At 40.2% G+C, this 18,662-nt stretch overlaps 2 protein-coding genes across 2 annotated transcripts; both read right to left on the bottom strand.

Annotated features, from left to right (window-relative positions):
* Positions 1-856: 856 nt before the first annotated feature.
* On the bottom strand, positions 857-4,863 carry LOC116354473 (WAP four-disulfide core domain protein 18-like). The gene is made up of 3 exons (XM_031794940.1): positions 4,745-4,863; positions 3,790-3,927; positions 857-1,026 (listed from the first exon to the last, which is right to left on the bottom strand). Exons 1-3 carry the CDS (start codon positions 4,845-4,847, stop codon positions 920-922), a joined length of 348 nt encoding a protein of 115 aa, XP_031650800.1. The 5' UTR covers positions 4,848-4,863; the 3' UTR covers positions 857-919.
* A 6,537-nt stretch (positions 4,864-11,400) lies between these two features.
* On the bottom strand, positions 11,401-18,459 carry LOC116354472 (WAP four-disulfide core domain protein 3-like). The gene is made up of 8 exons (XM_031794939.1): positions 18,341-18,459; positions 17,388-17,525; positions 16,876-17,013; positions 16,077-16,223; positions 15,644-15,781; positions 14,831-14,977; positions 14,399-14,536; positions 11,401-11,706 (listed from the first exon to the last, which is right to left on the bottom strand). The coding sequence occupies exons 1-8, from the start codon at positions 18,441-18,443 to the stop codon at positions 11,600-11,602; spliced, it is 1,056 nt and encodes a 351-aa protein (XP_031650799.1). The 5' UTR covers positions 18,444-18,459; the 3' UTR covers positions 11,401-11,599.
* Positions 18,460-18,662: the final 203 nt, after the last annotated feature.

Genomic DNA, 18,662 nt, shown 5'->3' with positions numbered 1-18,662 from the left:
ACAGCTCGGCCATATTTCCGGCTCGTGTAGTCGTCTATCTAGCCAGCTACATTGTGTAATCGCATAGTAAATATTTGCTTCAGTCTTTGTTTCCTTGCTCTCGCCAATTTTCTGTGAGCAATGATCAGTATGATTATGAGCATGGATCTTATCAATAAATAAAACGTACAACATCGTGAAGATTCACAAGGAGAGCATGTGTTAAACTATATTATAAAGTGGGTGGTTCGTGCCCCGAATGCTGATTGGCTGACAGCCGTGGAATATCAGGCCATATACCACGGGTATGACAAAACATTTATTTTTACAGCTTCAATTACGTTGGTAATCAGTTTATAATAGCAATAAGGAACCTCGGGGGTTTGTGGTATATGGCCAATATACCACGGCCAAGGGCTGTATGTGAAGGCACGTGCTAAGAACAGTCCTTAGCATGGTATATTGGCCGTATACCACACCTCCTTGTGCATTTTTGCTTAATTATAATGTTCTATAATAAGGTTGCACGATCACCTTCCGGTGTAAAAACCATGGAAATTAAAAACAAAACACTATGTTTAAACTGAGAACAGGCATTGGTCTGAAGCCGGAAAATGAAGGATATTCACATGAGCACCACACGAGTCTCAAATAACCCCCTAAAAAACCAAGCACAGGTGTTCAAAATCTTGTTTTATTCAAATTCAGCAGTCCACATGAGTTTGTCCATTCACATACTGCCGTTTGTCAATTCACATACTGCCCATGAAAATGGTCCAGTTTCCATAAAAGCTATGATCATTTTTCATATTTATTATTGCATAAAATCATCAGTTTTCATAGACATAATTGTACATGTAATGATTTGTATTTTCTACTTATTTCTTATAACGAATAAGAATTTCCAATAAAGCTTCAATGGCTCACTGCAGGCATAGAATCAACATATCCGGAAACACATCTGTTCCTCGGGGCACTGGCCATCTTTGTAACAGTACTCGGCACACATGTAGGTCCCGTTGGGCAGGACACAGCGACCGGGCTTCACTATGGTAACAAATTAAAAGTTGTTAGTTATACAGTAGAAACATACGTGTAATAGGAATTTCCAGGATAACAATCGAGAAAAGCAGTCTATCCATAATAAATCGATACATGTAAAATGTATATGTACAATGTATGTGCATGAATATACATGTAACGGTTCTCTTGTGGTACAGTGGGGAGAACAAGTATTTGATACACTGCCGATTTTGATTTGATACACTGCCGATATCCATATAAAATGTATATGTAAAATGTATGTACATGAATATACATGTAACGGTTCTCTTGTGGTGAAGGAGAGTCGGACCAAAATGCGGCGTGTAGATTGCGATCCATGTTTAATCAACAAAGGTAAAACACGAATCAATACAAAAACTACAAACGTGGAAACGTAACGAAAACCGAAACAGCCCTATCTGGTGCAAACACAGAGACAGGAACAGATCACCCACAAACACACAGTGAAACCCAGGCTACCTAAATATGGTTCCCAATCAGAGACAATGACTAACACCTGCCTCTGATTGAGAACCATATCAGGCCAGACATAGAAATAGACAAACTAGACATGAAACATAGAATGCCCACTCAGCTCACACCCTGACCAACCAAAACATAGAAATATACAAAGTAATCTATGGTCAGGGTGTGACAATACAGCAGAAAAGCTGTAAAACTCCAAAATATTTGTGTCCTCCAAAGAGGTGGATTGGTTAATATTAATGATTTTTTATTTAGAAAATAATTATATCCAGTTTATTACAAGCTGCAACAGGGAGACACTTCCAGCACAGAAGCATAGAAAATGTCTAACTGGCATCTTGGAGACATGTCCTTTACATTCTAATCAGACAGCACCAAATGTTCTGTAAACACCAGCTCTAGAGGCTTGTAGGAAGTCAAAACAAACAGGCTGTCAGCTGCTACAGAATCACACAGTGTTCACAGAATGTCATCAATACAACATAACAGTGAATAATCAGTGTGTCCTCGGCCCTTATACCTCAAGTCCGGCGTGAACCTCTATCAACAGATATGAGAACAATCCATAACATTCAGCATCAAGTCTAGTGACCATCAATCCACACCTTGAGTGTCACAAGTAGAACACTGGAAATCATCTGTACACTGATTCTTTCCATTGAGGTCTTACTATTACAATGAGTTGGTATTTTGTTGGTGGCCCTTGACAAATTGTCAGCTTAAAGTTCTGTGAATTGCTGTATCGTAAGAAACGTATGTTGCTACTCCTCTGAAGTCTCAGCCTGATATTCCCAAAATCCTTTTTCCCTGAAATATTTTACTTTTATTTATCTAGGCAAGTCAGTTAAGAAAAAAATCTCATTTTCAATGACGGCCTAGGAACAGTGGGTTAACTGCCTTGTTCTTAACGACAGATTTTTATCAGCTCAGGGATTTTGCTTTTGCAACCTTTCGGTTACTAGTCCGACGCTCTAACCACTAGGCTACCCTGCCGACAACGGTCCACCAACCAAAGGACATCTAGCCAACATGACACAACTGTGAGAAGCATTGGAGTCAACATGGGCCAGCATCCCTATGGAACGCTTTAAACACCTTGTAGACCCCATGCCCTGATGAATTGAGGCTTTTCTTAGGGCAAATGGGGGTGCAACTCAAAAATAGGAAAGTGTTCCTAAAGTTTGGTATACTCAGAGTGTATAGATGTTGCATAACATTGGTATATACTCTAAAGGCCTGCATGGATCTTGAAAATCTTCTTAATTGAGTGTCTCAGCTCTAAAGAGAGTGTATGTGAAAAATATCTATCTATGTGTATGAAATGTACAAGCCCCAGCTTTCTTGTTTCCAGAGTAATGCAGCAAATAATGAATGCAGTGGATGTGTGTATCTGTCACTCTGGGACCATTCCTACCTGTGTCGGTGCAATGCAGTTATGCCCACATCCATTGTGGCAGCATTTTTCATTATTGGGGCAGTCACTGTCATTGGAACAGAACTCCACACACATCCCCATGCCCCATCGTCTACGAGGGCACACTCCAGGCTTTGCTTTAGGACAACACAATTTGAGCAGACATGTCAGGGGACCCGACATACCACAAAGAGACATGAACACGGACAAAATTGGACTGAACCATTTTCTGGAAATCAGTCATATTTGTGAGGAGATGGTTACGATAAATAGGCATTTGCATTTGTAGGAAGTCAAAACAGAAAGCGGTGACATTGTCAGCTGCTACAGAATCACACAGTGTTCCACAATGTCATCAATACAATACAACAGTGAATAATCAGTGTGTCCTCGGTCCTTCTACTGGGACCTCCAGTCTGGCGTCAATGACTATCAACAGATATGAGAACAATCCATAACATTCATCATCAAGTCTAGTGAGCATCAACCCACACCTTGAATGTCACAAGAAGAACAATGGAAATCATGTGTATTACAGAAGCTCTATACTAAACATTGTGTTGATCACTCTAAATTAAATATGAGCTTTACTGGTCTTAAATGTACCCATTACAAAATGTTTATGGTGTATATATATATATATATATATATATTTATATATATACATATAAAACTCTAAATACCTACATGGCTCTCAGAAATCTTCTTAATTGAGTGTCTCAGCTCTAATGAGAGTGTATGTGAAACATATTGATCTATGTGAATGAAATGTACATTACAAGCTCCATCTTTCTTGTTTCCAAAGTAATGCAGCAATAATGAATGCAATAGATGGGTGTATCTGTCACTCTGGGACCATATCCTACCTGTGTAAGGTGCAATGCAGTTATGCCCACATCCATTGTGGCAGCATTTTTCGTCATTGGGGCAGTCACTGTCATTGGAACATAACTCTGCACATATCCCCATGCCCCATCGTCTAACAGGGCACACTCCAGGCTTTGCTTTGGGACAACACAATTTGAGCAGATGTCAGGGAACCCAACTTGCCACAAAGAGACATAGACACAATTGGACTGAACCAATTTATGAAAATCTATTTGCATCTCTGGAAAGTTTGTAGGCCATACTCCAAGTAATTTAGTGTCTAATTAATAGTTTTGGAGACATTTGTCCCCCATCATCAATGTTTCCCCCATAACACCCATGAAAATGCATGACAGCCTTCTGAACACTCACAATCTATTGGTTCAAAGAAGTAGGTTGAAAACATTGTATGTTAACTCAAATGGGCTGTGCAGCTAGTTACACACAGACACACAAACAGTGCTATTAAGATGCAGAAATAATCATTTCTAGTTAAATGAACATATGAGACAAATTGACAAACACATCATTATATGTTGACTGAATTGTTGCATATGTTTTCTCAAGTTGGAGCTAAGTGTGGGCCAACTAAAAATGATAAGTTCAGGTAACATTTTTATCTAGAAGTTGAATAAACTGAAAAAGGCTTTGGAACCACTTACTTCATAATCATTTGTTGAAACAACTAGAATTTATTTGACAGTGTATGCGTAAAATGGCCAAGGGTAGGCTGGGTTGTTTCAAAGTCATAATGGCTGGCTTGTATTTCTTAGTAAGGTTGCAACAAAATAGGTTGCAAAGGGGCTATGCACAACTATAGGCTATTGTTTATAACCAATTAGGTAGGCTTTAACACCTAAGTCAAGTGTAGCAGGCTTCTTAAAATAAATCATCAAATTGTCACAGTGTGTTTCATGACAAATAATGCAAAGTAGGCTAATTAGAACAACTCACCTGTAGATGTGCCTTCCGTTTCTGCAGCAGAGACTATTTTCAAATCTACAAATGCCAACAGAAAAAGAACCAAAGCACAACGCGCTGACAAATTCATGTCCATGCTGACTTCAAGACTGTTAGAGCAAATGCAGTCCAAATCAATTTAATAGAAGAGGAGGAGACCATAATATGTATTAACCTTAGATGACTAAGAGAGGGGCGCTGCTTTGAAGCCATCGCACAGCCATTTTGGTACTCCTCCTTCATTTGACAAATATATTCTATTACAGACACCTTAATGCATACATGCAAATTATATGAATTGAATTGAACATGAACATTTTATATTTTGAGAGTGTTAATGTTACTGCCCCCACCACAACAAAGAATTACTTAAATACATGAAATTGTGTCCTTGAAACATTTGATTGAAATATTGTAGAATTCCATTCATTCCTATAGAGGACTGCTCTTTCTGGGATGTGCCAATGTGGCGGCCTGTGGCTTCAAAGCCTCTCATTGGCCATTACAAAGCATCAGCAATCCAGGGTTTATATACATCATTGGGGAGAGACCATAGAAAAGATGAATGCACAAGGAACAATGCATCTGCAGGGTCCCTATGCCCATCAAATTACATTCCGAGTTCGGATCCGAACACTTGCTTAGGTCACATGTAATGAGAATAATTAAAGAGGATATATGGAACTTGTGCCTCTGGGGGTGCTCTTGATCCAAAAGTGGTCCCCCAAATGGACAGTAATATTGTCCAGAAATTAAGTCAAAATTTGATGTAAACAATTCACAACTATCTCAAGGCCATCAGGCCATCAGACTGTTAAACAGCCACCACTAACATTGAGTGGCTGCTGCCAACACACTGACTCAATTCCAGCCACTTTAATAATGGGAATTGATGGGAAATTATGTAAAATATATCACTAGCCACTTTAAACAATGCTACCTAATATAATGTTTACATACCCTACATTATTAATCTCATATGTATACGTATATACTGTACTCTATATCATCTACTGCATCTTTATGTAATACATGTATCACTAGCCACTTTAACTATGCCACTTTGTTTACATACTCATCTCATATGTATATACTGTACACGATACCATCTAATGTATCTTGCCTATGCTGCTCTGTACCATCACTCATTCATATATCTTTATGTATATATTATTTATCCCCCTACACTTGTGTGTGTATATGACAGTAGTTTTGGAATTGTTAGTTACATTACTTGTTGGTTATTACTGCATTGTCGGAACTAGAAGCACAAGCATTTCGCTACACTCGCATTAACATCTGCTAACCATGTGTATGTGACAAATAAACATTTGATTTGATTTGATTTTCAATAGTGTGTCTTCAACTGAGTTTGTAGTTCAATGACTGTTAAACTGCAGGTGAAAATCCACAATGTATAATCATTCATAACAAAATGTTTCAAAGTACAGTATGTGGAGAGCTATAACACTGTTGATGGGTTGATTTTTGGGCAACGGTTGGGAAATGTTTACATGGTATATGATTTTTTACTTGTAATTCGTTTTAAGAAATAGGCCTATACATGTCCCAAAATAACTTTTTGAATTTCTATCAAATATTTTCTCTCTCATCTGTCTTGTTCATGATGGGCAGACCTATACGCTTTTATCATTTTACTACACTGATATCTTGTAGCTTAGAGCGGACAACTATTTGGCGGACTAAATAAATTCTCAACATTGGATTTTCTTACATTATTCTCTCACAATAACGTCGTAGGACTATACACATCACATTCTATATGACTGACTGTTAACCTGTCTCCTACCCTTCATCTACACTGATTGAAGTGGTTTTAACAGGTGAAATTAATAAGGGATCGCAGCTTCACCTGGTCAGTCTATATCAGTCTATGTTCATAATATTTTGTACAGTCAGTCTATAACATGTTGTGGTTGACAAAGTGATTAGCCATTTGATTCGCTGTTCAGGAGTCTTATGGCTTGGGGTAGAAGCTATATAGGATCCTCTTGGACCTAGACTTGGCGCTCCGGTACTGCTTGCCGTGCGGTAGCAGAGAGAACAGTCTATGACCAGGGTGGCTGGAGTCTTTGACCATTTTTAGGGCCTTCCTCTGACACCGCCTGGTATAGAGGTCCTGGGTGGCAGGAAGATTGTCCCCGGTGATGTACTGGGCCGTAAGCACTACCCTCTGTAGTGCCTTGCAGGCAGAGGCCAAGCAGTTGCCATACCAGGCAGTGAACCAACCTGTCAGGATGCTCTCGATGATGCAGCTGTAAAATCTTTTGAGGATCTGAGGACCCATGCCAAATCTTTTCAGTCTACTGAGGGGGAATATGTTTTGTCGTGCCCTCTTTACAACTGTCTTGGTGTGTTTGGACCATGTTAGTTTGTTGGTGATGTGGACGCAAAGGATCTTGAATCCTGCTCCACTACAGCCCCGTCAATGAGAATGGGGCGTGCTCGGTCCTCCTTTTCCTGCAGTCCACAATCATCTCCTTTGTCTTGATCACGTTGAGTGGGTGTTGTTGTCCTTGCACCACACGGTCAGGTCTCTGAACTCCTCACTATAGGCTGTCTCATCGTTGTCGGTGATCAGGTCTACAACTGTTGTGTCATCAGCAAACTTAATGATGGTGTTGGAATAGTGCCTGGCCGTGCAGTCATGAGTGAACAGGGAGTACAGGAAGGGGCTGAGCACGCGCCCCTACCCTTACCACCTGGGGGCGGCCCATCATGAAATCCAGGATTCAGTTACAGAAGGAGGTGTTTAGTCCCAGGGTCCTTAGCTTAGTGATGAGCTTTGAGGGCACTATGGCGTTGAACACTGAGCTGTAGTCAATGAATAGCATTCTCACATAGGTGTTCATTTTGTCCAGGTGTGACAGGGCAGTGTGGAGTGCAATAGAGCTTGCATAGTGTGTGGATCTTTTGGTGTGGTGAATGCTGCAGACATGAGTACCACGGGTCGGTAATCATTTAGGCAGGCTATCTTAGTTTTTCTCGGGCACAGGGACTATGGTGGTCTGCTTGAAACATGTTGGTATTACAGATTCAGACAGGGAGAGGTTGAAAATGTCAGTGAAGACACTTGCCAGTTGGTCAGCGCCTGCTCTGGGAACATGTCCTGGTAGTCTGTCTGGCCCTGCGGCCTTGTGAATGTTGACCTGTTTGAAGGTCTTACTCACATCGGCTGCGGAAAGCGTGATCACACAGTTGTCCGGAACAGCTGATGCTCTCGTGCATGTTTCAGTGTTACTTGTCTCTAAGCGAGCATTTATTATAAGATCTCTGTTGCTCTAGGTCGACAGGTTCCGGCTCCTTATCAGAGGTGACCGGTCTGCTCCTGATCCCCGGGATCGTCATCTTGGTCTGCGTCCTGAGTCTGGAGCCGCGCGTCAGGGAGGGGCAAATGTCACGTGTGCTCCCTCTCCGTCCTCTAGGTCACCAGCCTGCTCGTTATGGCGCAGCCCTGTCACCATCGTTACGGTCATCAGTGTGTTGTGACACTCACCTGGACTCCATCACCTCACTGATTACCTGCCCTATATTTGTCACTCGCTTCGGTTCCTTCCCCAGGCGTCATTGTTTCTGTTTCAGTTTGGTCTGTGCGTTGTTTGTGTTTCTTGTTTTCTATTATGTTTTGTTTATTGATTAAATCACTCACTCCCTGAACTTGCTTCCCAACTCTCAGCGCACATCGTTACACTAATATTCATAAGACCATTACACAAGATATGTAATATAGGTCTTTATAAACGACTTTACTAATCATCAGTTAAGTCTTTTTGCGTGGCCTCATCTAAAGTGTGGGCTATTTATACATAATAAATACTAAATACTTTCTAAACAATAAGCACACAATATTCCGAAACGGTCACGCTGTTGCGATATGGTGATGTGTAACTTCAGACAAACTCTATGTTGAGTAACATAATGTTTTTAGTCAATAAATGCTTTTCTTAATTACATAAATGCTTCAAAATTCGCAAAAAGTGACATTAGCTGATGAAGATTATCTCATAGAACAAAACGTATAAGATCTCCCAAACCGGTCTTCACCACAAAACGTAATTTCAGCGTTTATCCAAAAACCCTACAAAAACTCAATACATTTTCCCATAGGCTTTGTTCAAAGAACCATGATGGAGTTAGTCCCTACAAAGAGACATCATTACTATTGCTCTCTATACATGTTAGCAATTGGGAGTATCCAACCCTTGCAAAAGTAACCTCACAGTCCAATCCCCCCATCCCCCCTTTGCTAATTTCACCACCAGCAAAGCATTAAAAAAGAATCTGCCCACAATATCTCATAATGACAGTGAAAACATGATTTTAGAAATGTTTGCTAATTTATTGAAAGTGAAATACAGAAATATCTAATTTACATACAGTACCAGTCAAAAGTTTGGACACACCTAGTCATTCCAGGTTTTTTCATTTATTATTATTATTATTATTATTATTTTACTATTTTCTACATTGTGTTATAATAGTGAAGACATCAACACTATGAAATAACACATATGGAATCAAGTAGTAACCAAAAAAGTGTTAAACAAATAAAAATATATTTTAAATTCTTCTTAGTAGCCACACTTTGCCTTGATGACAGCTTTGCACATGCTTGGCATTCTCTCAACCAGCTTCACCTGGAACGCTTTTCCAGCAGTCTTGAAGGAGTTCCCCACATATGCTGAGCACTTGTTGGCCCTTCCTCCCCAATTAAGGTGCCACCAACCACCTGTGCTAGACAGCCATTTTCAAAAACGGTTCTCTTTGCGGTTATACAAATTAAAACCATCCATTTCTGGTGGATTGACAATGGAACTCTGTTTAAAGTATCATTTTTAAATTAAGCCAAACAGAGTAGGCTACTATTTAAATGTTATCCTCCAGAAGAGGCAGAACATAGGCTATATTACAGCAAATAATGTCAAATCTCGAAAGTACCGATAGAGGAAAAAACTTTTTCTTGTAGAGAATGCATAAGGAAGGTGTCATGTTAATGAATGACATTGTAAACAACAAAGGTCAAATTATGTCACACAAGCAATTAATCACAGTATAAGGAAATGTATGCTCAATACAAAATTATAACCAGTTCATCGCAGCTCTGCCACGAAAATGGAAGAGGCAATTACTTAAAAGAGAAAGGAATTAATTAATCGTAAATGGCTTAAAATGACCAATATGAATCGTAAAATGTATCAGTTTCACTTATGGTCAAGAGGGTTGACAACTATACCGCATAAAATTCAAGATAGTTGGGAACAGATTTTCGATATCCCAATACCATGGCATCAGATTTATTGAAGTAATATTTTCTTTTTAATTTAAGCTATTATATAAGATTCCCGCTACAAAAAGAATGCTCAGTATATGGGGCATTGAACAGAATCAATAGAGTATCTATTTTGGTACTGTCCATCGGTGGCTTGTTTTTGTAGTCAGGTTCAGGAATGGTTGTTAACATGGGTACCACTGGGCGCACATTAGGTGGTTTTGCCCTAGCACTACACAGCTGATTCAAATAACCAACTCATCATCAAGCTTTGATTATTTTCATCAGCTGTGTAGAGCTAGAGCAAAAACCAAAACGTGAACCCAGGAGGAGCCCCAGGACCGAGTTTGGGAAACCCTGCCCTATGGTACTGCCCAGGGACACAGTGATTTAATGCAAAGTGGTGGATTGTGGGCATGCGCCTGCCACGGAGGAACATGCAAATATTCCACTGTTTGATGTCAGAGTAGCTCACCATTGTCCCAGGGGACATGCGGACTACCTCCAAATCATCTCACATCTGACGCACCAGGGCTGTCCCCTTTGTGTGTCCAAGTTGTTTCCACCGAGATGGATGACGATATTCACGGTCACAACTCGACTCGGCGAGAGAGAATATTTCAGAACCCTTCAACTGAGAACAGCTCGGCCATATTTCCGGCTCGTGTAGTCGTCTATCTAGCCAGCTACATTGTGTAATCGCATAGTAAATATTTGCTTCAGTCTTTGTTTCCTTGCTCTCGCCAATTTTCTGTGAGCAATGATCAGTATGATTATGAGCATGGATCTTATCAATAAATAAAACGTACAACATCGTGAAGATTCACAAGGAGAGCATGTGTTAAACTATATTATAAAGTGGGTGGTTCGTGCCCCGAATGCTGATTGGCTGACAGCCGTGGAATATCAGGCCATATACCACGGGTATGACAAAACATTTATTTTTACAGCTTCAATTACGTTGGTAATCAGTTTATAATAGCAATAAGGAACCTCGGGGGTTTGTGGTATATGGCCAATATACCACGGCCAAGGGCTGTATGTGAAGGCACGTGCTAAGAACAGTCCTTAGCATGGTATATTGGCCGTATACCACACCTCCTTGTGCATTTTTGCTTAATTATAATGTTCTATAATAAGGTTGCACGATCACCTTCCGGTGTAAAAACCATGGAAATTAAAAACAAAACACTATGTTTAAACTGAGAACAGGCATTGGTCTGAAGCCGGAAAATGAAGGATATTCACATGAGCACCACACGAGTCTCAAATAACCCCCTAAAAAACCAAGCACAGGTGTTCAAAATCTTGTTTTATTCAAATTCAGCAGTCCACATGAGTTTGTCCATTCACATACTGCCGTTTGTCAATTCACATACTGCCCATGAAAATGGTCCAGTTTCCATAAAAGCTATGATCATTTTTCATATTTATTATTGCATAAAATCATCAGTTTTCATAGACATAATTGTACATGTAATGATTTGTATTTTCTACTTATTTCTTATAACTAATAAGAATTTCCAATAAAGCTTCAATGGCTCACTGCAGGCATAGAATCAACATATCCGGAAACACATCTGTTCCTCGGGGCACTGGCCATCTTTGTAACAGTACTCGGCACACATGTAGGTCCCGTTGGGCAGGACACAGCGACCGGGCTTCACTATGGTAACAAATTAAAAGTTGTCAGTTATACAGTAGAAACATACGTGTAATAGGAATTTCCAGGATAACAATCGAGAAAAGCAGTCGCAGGTAAAGTCAATCAAATCTATCCATAATAAATCGATACATGTAAAATGTATATGTACAATGTATGTGCATGAATATACATGTAACGGTTCTCTTGTGGTACAGTGGGGAGAACAAGTATTTGATACACTGCCGATTTTGATTTGATACACTGCCGATATCCATATAAAATGTATATGTAAAATGTATGTACATGAATATACATGTAACGGTTCTCTTGTGGTGAAGGAGAGTCGGACCAAAATGCGGCGTGTAGATTGCGATCCATGTTTAATCAACAAACGTAAAACACGAATCAATACAAAAACTACAAACGTGGAAACGTAACGAAAACCGAAACAGCCCTATCTGGTGCAAACACAGAGACAGGAACAGATCACCCACAAACACACAGTGAAACCTAGGCTACCTAAATATGGTTCCCAATCAGAGACAATGACTAACACCTGCCTCTGATTGAGAACCATATCAGGCCAGACATAGAAATAGACAAACTAGACATGAAACATAGAATGCCCACTCAGCTCACACCCTGACCAACCAAAACATAGAAATATACAAAGTAATCTATGGTCAGGGTGTGACAATACAGCAGAAAAGCTGTAAAACTCCAAAATATTTGTGTCCTCCAAAGAGGTGGATTGGTTAATATTAATGATTTTTTATTTAGAAAATAATTATATCCAGTTTATTACAAGCTGCAACAGGGAGACACTTCCAGCACAGAAGCATAGAAAATGTCTAACTGGCATCTTGGAGACATGTCCTTTACATTCTAATCAGACAGCACCAAATGTTCTGTAAACACCAGCTCTAGAGGCTTGTAGGAAGTCAAAACAAACAGGCTGTCAGCTGCTACAGAATCACACAGTGTTCACAGAATGTCATCAATACAACATAACAGTGAATAATCAGTGTGTCCTCGGCCCTTATACCTCAAGTCCGGCGTGAACCTCTATCAACAGATATGAGAACAATCCATAACATTCAGCATCAAGTCTAGTGACCATCAATCCACACCTTGAGTGTCACAAGTAGAACACTGGAAATCATCTGTACACTGATTCTTTCCATTGAGGTCTTACTATTACAATGAGTTGGTATTTTGTTGGTGGCCCTTGACAAATTGTCAGCTTAAAGTTCTGTGAATTGCTGTATCGTAAGAAACGTATGTTGCTACTCCTCTGAAGTCTCAGCCTGATATTCCCAAAATCCTTTTTCCCTGAAATATTTTACTTTTATTTATCTAGGCAAGTCAGTTAAGAAAAAAATCTAATTTTCAATGACGGCCTAGGAACAGTGGGTTAACTGCCTTGTTCTTAACGACAGATTTTTATCAGCTCAGGGATTTGCTTTTGCAACCTTTCGGTTACTAGTCCGACGCTCTAACCACTAGGCTACCCTGCCGACAACGGTCCACCAACCAAAGGACATCTAGCCAACATGACACAACTGTGAGAAGCATTGGAGTCAACATGGGCCAGCATCCCTATGGAACGCTTTAAACACCTTGTAGACCCCATGCCCTGATGAATTGAGGCTTTTCTTAGGGCAAATGGGGGTGCAACTCAAAAATAGGAAAGTGTTCCTAAAGTTTGGTATACTCAGAGTGTATAGATGTTGCATAACATTGGTATATACTCTAAAGGCCTGCATGGATCTTGAAAATCTTCTTAATTGAGTGTCTCAGCTCTAAAGAGAGTGTATGTGAAAAATATCTATCTATGTGTATGAAATGTACAAGCCCCAGCTTTCTTGTTTCCAGAGTAATGCAGCAAATAATGAATGCAGTGGATGTGTGTATCTGTCACTCCGGGACCATTCCTACCTGTGTCGGTGCAATGCAGTTATGCCCACATCCATTGTGGCAGCATTTTTCATTATTGGGGCAGTCACTGTCATTGGAACAGAACTCCACACACATCCCCATGCCCCATCGTCTACGAGGGCACACTCCAGGCTTTGCTTTAGGACAACACAATTTGAGCAGACATGTCATATTTGTGAGGAGATGGTTACGATAAATAGGCATTTGCATTTGTAGGAAGTCAAAACAGAAAGCGGTGACATTGTCAGCTGCTACAGAATCACACAGTGTTCCACAATGTCATCAATACAATACAACAGTGAATAATCAGTGTGTCCTCGGTCCTTCTACTGGGACCTCCAGTCTGGCGTCAATCACTATCAACAGATATGAGAACAATCCATAACATTCAGGATCAAGTCTAGTGACCATCAACCCACACCTTGAATGTCACAACTAGGATACTGGAACCATTGTGTATAACATAAACTGTATACGCTAAATGTTTTGTTGATCACTCTCAACTAAAAATGATCTTTAGCGATCCTACATTTCCCCATTACAAATAGGTTTATGGTAGCAACTTGTCAGCCTACACTGACTATTGCCATTGAAGTCTTTATATTTTGTGACTTCTTAATTGAGTGTCTCAGCTCTATAGAGAGTGTAAGTGAAATATATTGATCTATGTGTATGAAATGTACATTACAAGCTCCATCTTTCTTGTTTCCAGAGAAATGCAGCAATAATGAACGCAATGGATGTGTGTATATGTCACTCTGGGACCATATCCTACCTGTGTACGGTGCAATACAGTCATGCCCACATCCATTGTGGCAGCATTTTTCATCATTGGGGCAGTCACTGTCATTGGAACATAACTCTGCACACGTCCCTTCGCCCCATCGTCTACGAGGGCACACTCCAGGCTTTGCTTTGTGAGCACAATTTGAGCAGATGTCAGGGAACCCAAATTGCCACAAAGAGACATGAACATAGACACATTTGGACTGAACCAATTTCAGAAAATCTGTCATATTTGTGAGTAGATGGTTACGATAAATAGGAATTTGTATTTGTGAAAAGATTGCAGAGTATACCCCTAATATTTTTGTGTCTAATTAGTTTTGGAGACATTTGGCCACCATCATCAATGTTTCCCCCATAACACCCATGAAAACGCATGGCAGCCTCCTGAACACTGTTAATAAACCAGTCAGGTTCTTACTGAAGTCAGGTGGGACACACAAGGTGTCAGAGTCAAAGATGCAGCATTTGTCATCTTTAGGACAGTCCTCATCGCGGACACATCCTTTGTGTGACGGCACGACATTCAGAAGCAGTGGGCACTGACCTGCCTTCGGGGGGATCGGCACTGTGAGAGAGCAGGAGGAATAGGAAACAATTGGACCGAACCATTTTCTGAAAATCTGTCATATTTGTGAGGAGATGGTTACGATAAATAGGGATTTGCATTTGTAGGAAGTCAAAACAGAAAGCGGTGACATTGTCAGCTGCTACAGAATCACACAGTGTTCCACAATGTCATCAATACAATACAACAGTGAATAATCAGTGTGTCCTCGGTCCTTCTACTGGGACCTCCAGTCTGGCGTCAATCACTATCAACAGATATGAGAACAATCCATAACATTCAGGATCAAGTCTAGTGACCATCAACCCACACCTTGAATGTCACAACTAGGATACTGGAACCATTGTGTATAACATAAACTGTATACGCTAAATGTTTTGTTGATCACTCTCAACTAAATATGATCTTTAGCGATCCTACATTTCCCCATTACAAATAGGTTTATGGTAGCAACTTGTCAGCCTACACTGACTATTGCCATTGAAGTCTTTATATTTTGTGACTTCTTAATTGAGTGTCTCAGCTCTATAGAGAGTGTAAGTGAAATATATTGATCTATGTGTATGAAATGTACATTACAAGCTCCATCTTTCTTGTTTCCAGAGAAATGCAGCAATAATGAAGGCAATGGATGTGTGTATATGTCACTCTGGGACCATATCCTACCTGTGTACGGTGCAATACAGTCATGCCCACATCCATTGTGGCAGCATTTTTCATCATTGGGGCAGTCACTGTCATTGGAACATAACTCTGCACACGTCCCTTCGCCCCATCGTCTACGAGGGCACACTCCAGGCTTTGCTTTGTGAGCACAATTTGAGCAGATGTCAGGGAACCCAAATTGCCACAAAGAGACATGAACATAGACACATTTGGACTGAACCAATTTCAGAAAATCTGTCATATTTGTGAGTAGATGGTTACGATAAATAGGAATTTGTATTTGTGAAAAGATTGCAGAGTATACCCCTAATATTTTTTGTGTCTAATTAGTTTTGGAGACATTTGGCCACCATCATCAATGTTTCCCCCATAACACCCATGAAAACGCATGGCAGCCTCCTGAACACTGTTAATAAACCAGTCAGGTTCTTACTGAAGTCAGGTGGGACACACAAGGTGTCAGAGTCAAAGATGCAGCATTTGTCATCTTTAGGACAGTCCTCATCGCGGACACATCCCTTGTGTGACGGCACGACATTCAGAAGCAGTGGGCACTGACCTGCCTTCGGGGGGATCGGCACTGTGAGAGAGCAGGAGGAATAGGAAACAATTGGACCGAACCATTTTCTGAAAATCTGTCATATTTGTGAGGAGATGGTTACGATAAATAGGGATTTGCATTTGTAGGAAGTCAAAACAGAAAGCGGTGACATTGTCAGCTGCTACAGAATCACACAGTGTTCCACAATGTCATCAATACAATACAACAGTGAATAATCAGTGTGTCCTCGGTCCTTCTACTGGGACCTCCAGTCTGGCGTCAATCACTATCAACAGATATGAGAACAATCCATAACATTCATCATGAAGTCTAGTGACCATCAACCCACACCTTGAATGTCACAAGAAGAACAATGGAAATCATGTGTATTACAGAAGCTCTATACTAAACATTGTGTTGATCACTCTAAATTAAATATGAGCTTTACTGGTCTTAAATGTCCCCATTACAAAATGTTTATGGTATATATATATAAAACTCTAAATACCTACATGGCTCTCTGAAATCTTCTTAATTGAGTGTCTCAGCTCTAAAGAGAGTGTATGTGAAACATATTGATCTATGTGAATGAAATGTACATTACAATCTCCAGCTTTCTTGTTTCCAGAGTAATGCAGCAATAATGAATGCAATAGATGGGTGTATCTGTCACTCTGGGACCATATCCTACCTGTGTACGGAGCAATGCAGTTATGTCCACATCCATTGTAGCAGCATTTTTCATCATTGGGGCAGTCACTGTCATTGGAACAGAACTCTGCACACGTCCCTACGCCCCATGGTCTACGAGGGCACACTCCAGGCTTTGCTTTGGGAGAAAACAATTTGAGGAGACATGTCAGGGAACACGACTTACCACAAAGACACATGAACATGGACACAATTACACTGAACCATTTTCTGAAAATCTGTCACATTTGTGTGGAGATCGTTGCGATAAATGTTAGCTGCTACAGAATCACACAGTGGTCACAGAACGTCATCAGTACAATACAACAGTGAATAATCAGTGTGTCCTCGGTCCTTCTACTGGGGCCTCCAGTCTGGCGTCAATCACTATCAACAGATATGAGAACAATCCATAACATTCAGCATCAAGTCTAGTGACCATCAATCCACACCTTGAATGTCAATGCAATGGTGGGTGATGGGTGTATCTGTCACTCTGGGACCATATCCTACCTGTGTAAGGTGCAATGCAGTTATGCCCACATCCATTGTGGCAGCATTTTTCGTCATTGGGGCAGTCACTGTCATTGGAACATAACTCTGCACATATCCCCATGCCCCATCGTCTAACAGGGCACACTCCAGGCTTTGCTTTGGGACAACACAATTTGAGCAGATGTCAGGGAACCCAACTTGCCACAAAGAGACATAGACACAATTGGACTGAACCAATTTATGAAAATCTATTTGCATCTCTGGAAAGTTTGTAGGCCATACTCCAAGTAATTTAGTGTTTAATTAATAGTTTTGGAGACATTTGTCCCCCATCATCAATGTTTCCCCCATTCCCCCATAACACCCATGACAGCCTTCTGAACACTCACAATCTATTGGTTTAAAGAAGTAGGTTGAAAACATTGTATGTTAACTCAAATGGGCTGTGCAGCTAGTTACACACAGACACACAAACAGTGCTATTAAGATGCAGAAATAATCATTTCTAGTTAAATGAACATATGAGACAAATTGACAAACACATCATTATATGTTGACTGAATTGTTGCATATGTTTTCTCAAGTTGGAGCTAAGTTTGGGCCAACTAAAAATGATAAGTTCAGGTAACATTTTTATCTAGAAGTTGAATAAACTGAAAAAGGCTTTGGAACCACTTACTTCATAATCATTTGTTGAAACAACTAGAATTTATTTGACAGTGTATGCGTAAAATGGCCAAGGGTAGGCTGGGTTGTTTCAAAGTCATAATGGCTGGCTTGTATTTCTTAGTAAGGTTGCAACAAAATAGGTTGCAAAGGGGCTATGCACAACTATAGGCTATTGTTTATAACCAATTAGGTAGGCTTTAACACCTAAGTCAAGTGTAGCAGGCTTCTTAAAATAAATCATCAAATTGTCACAGTGTGTTTCATGACAAATAATGCAAAGTAGGCTAATTAGAACAACTCACCTGTAGATGTGCCTTCCGTTTCTGCAGCAGAGACTATTTTCAAATCTACAAATGCCAACAGAAAAAGAACCAAAGCACAACGCGCTGACAAATTCATGTCCATGCTGACTTCAAGACTGTTAGAGCAAATGCAGTCCAAATCAATTTAATAGAAGAGGAGGAGACCATAATATGTATTAACCTTAGATGACTAAGAGGGGGGCGCTGCTTTGAAGCCATCGCACAGCCATTTTGGTACTCCTCCTTCATTTGACAAATATATTCTATTACAGACACCTTAATGCATACATGCAAATTATATGAATTGAATTGAACATGAACA

This window comes from Oncorhynchus kisutch, linkage group LG17 (assembly GCF_002021735.2).
Source record: "Oncorhynchus kisutch isolate 150728-3 linkage group LG17, Okis_V2, whole genome shotgun sequence".
Classification (NCBI taxonomy): domain Eukaryota; kingdom Metazoa; phylum Chordata; class Actinopteri; order Salmoniformes; family Salmonidae; genus Oncorhynchus; species Oncorhynchus kisutch.
The sequence above is the reverse complement of the archived record's forward strand: the minus strand, read 5'-3'. Positions and strand labels throughout refer to the sequence as shown.

What these genes read in the sequence shown, in the direction of transcription:
- LOC116354472 (XM_031794939.1), bottom strand. Translation starts at nt 18,443, where the DNA reads ATGGACATGAATTTGTCAGCGCGTTGTGCTTTGGTTCTTTTTCTGTTG. An exon ending in CTGCATTGCACCTTACACAG is followed by an intron (nt 17,014 to 17,387) that starts GTAGGATATGGT and finishes TTTCTCCCAAAG; the next exon opens with CAAAGCCTGGAGTGTGCCCT. An exon ending in CTGTATTGCACCGTACACAG is followed by an intron (nt 14,978 to 15,643) that starts GTAGGATATGGT and finishes GCTCTCTCACAG; the next exon opens with TGCCGATCCCCCCGAAGGCA.
- LOC116354473 (XM_031794940.1), bottom strand. Translation starts at nt 4,847, where the DNA reads ATGGACATGAATTTGTCAGCGCGTTGTGCTTTGGTTCTTTTTCTGTTG. An exon ending in AACGGAAGGCACATCTACAG is followed by an intron (nt 3,928 to 4,744) that starts GTGAGTTGTTCT and finishes GTTGTCCCAAAG; the next exon opens with CAAAGCCTGGAGTGTGCCCT. An exon ending in CTGCATTGCACCTTACACAG is followed by an intron (nt 1,027 to 3,789) that starts GTAGGATATGGT and finishes TTGTTACCATAG; the next exon opens with TGAAGCCCGGTCGCTGTGTC.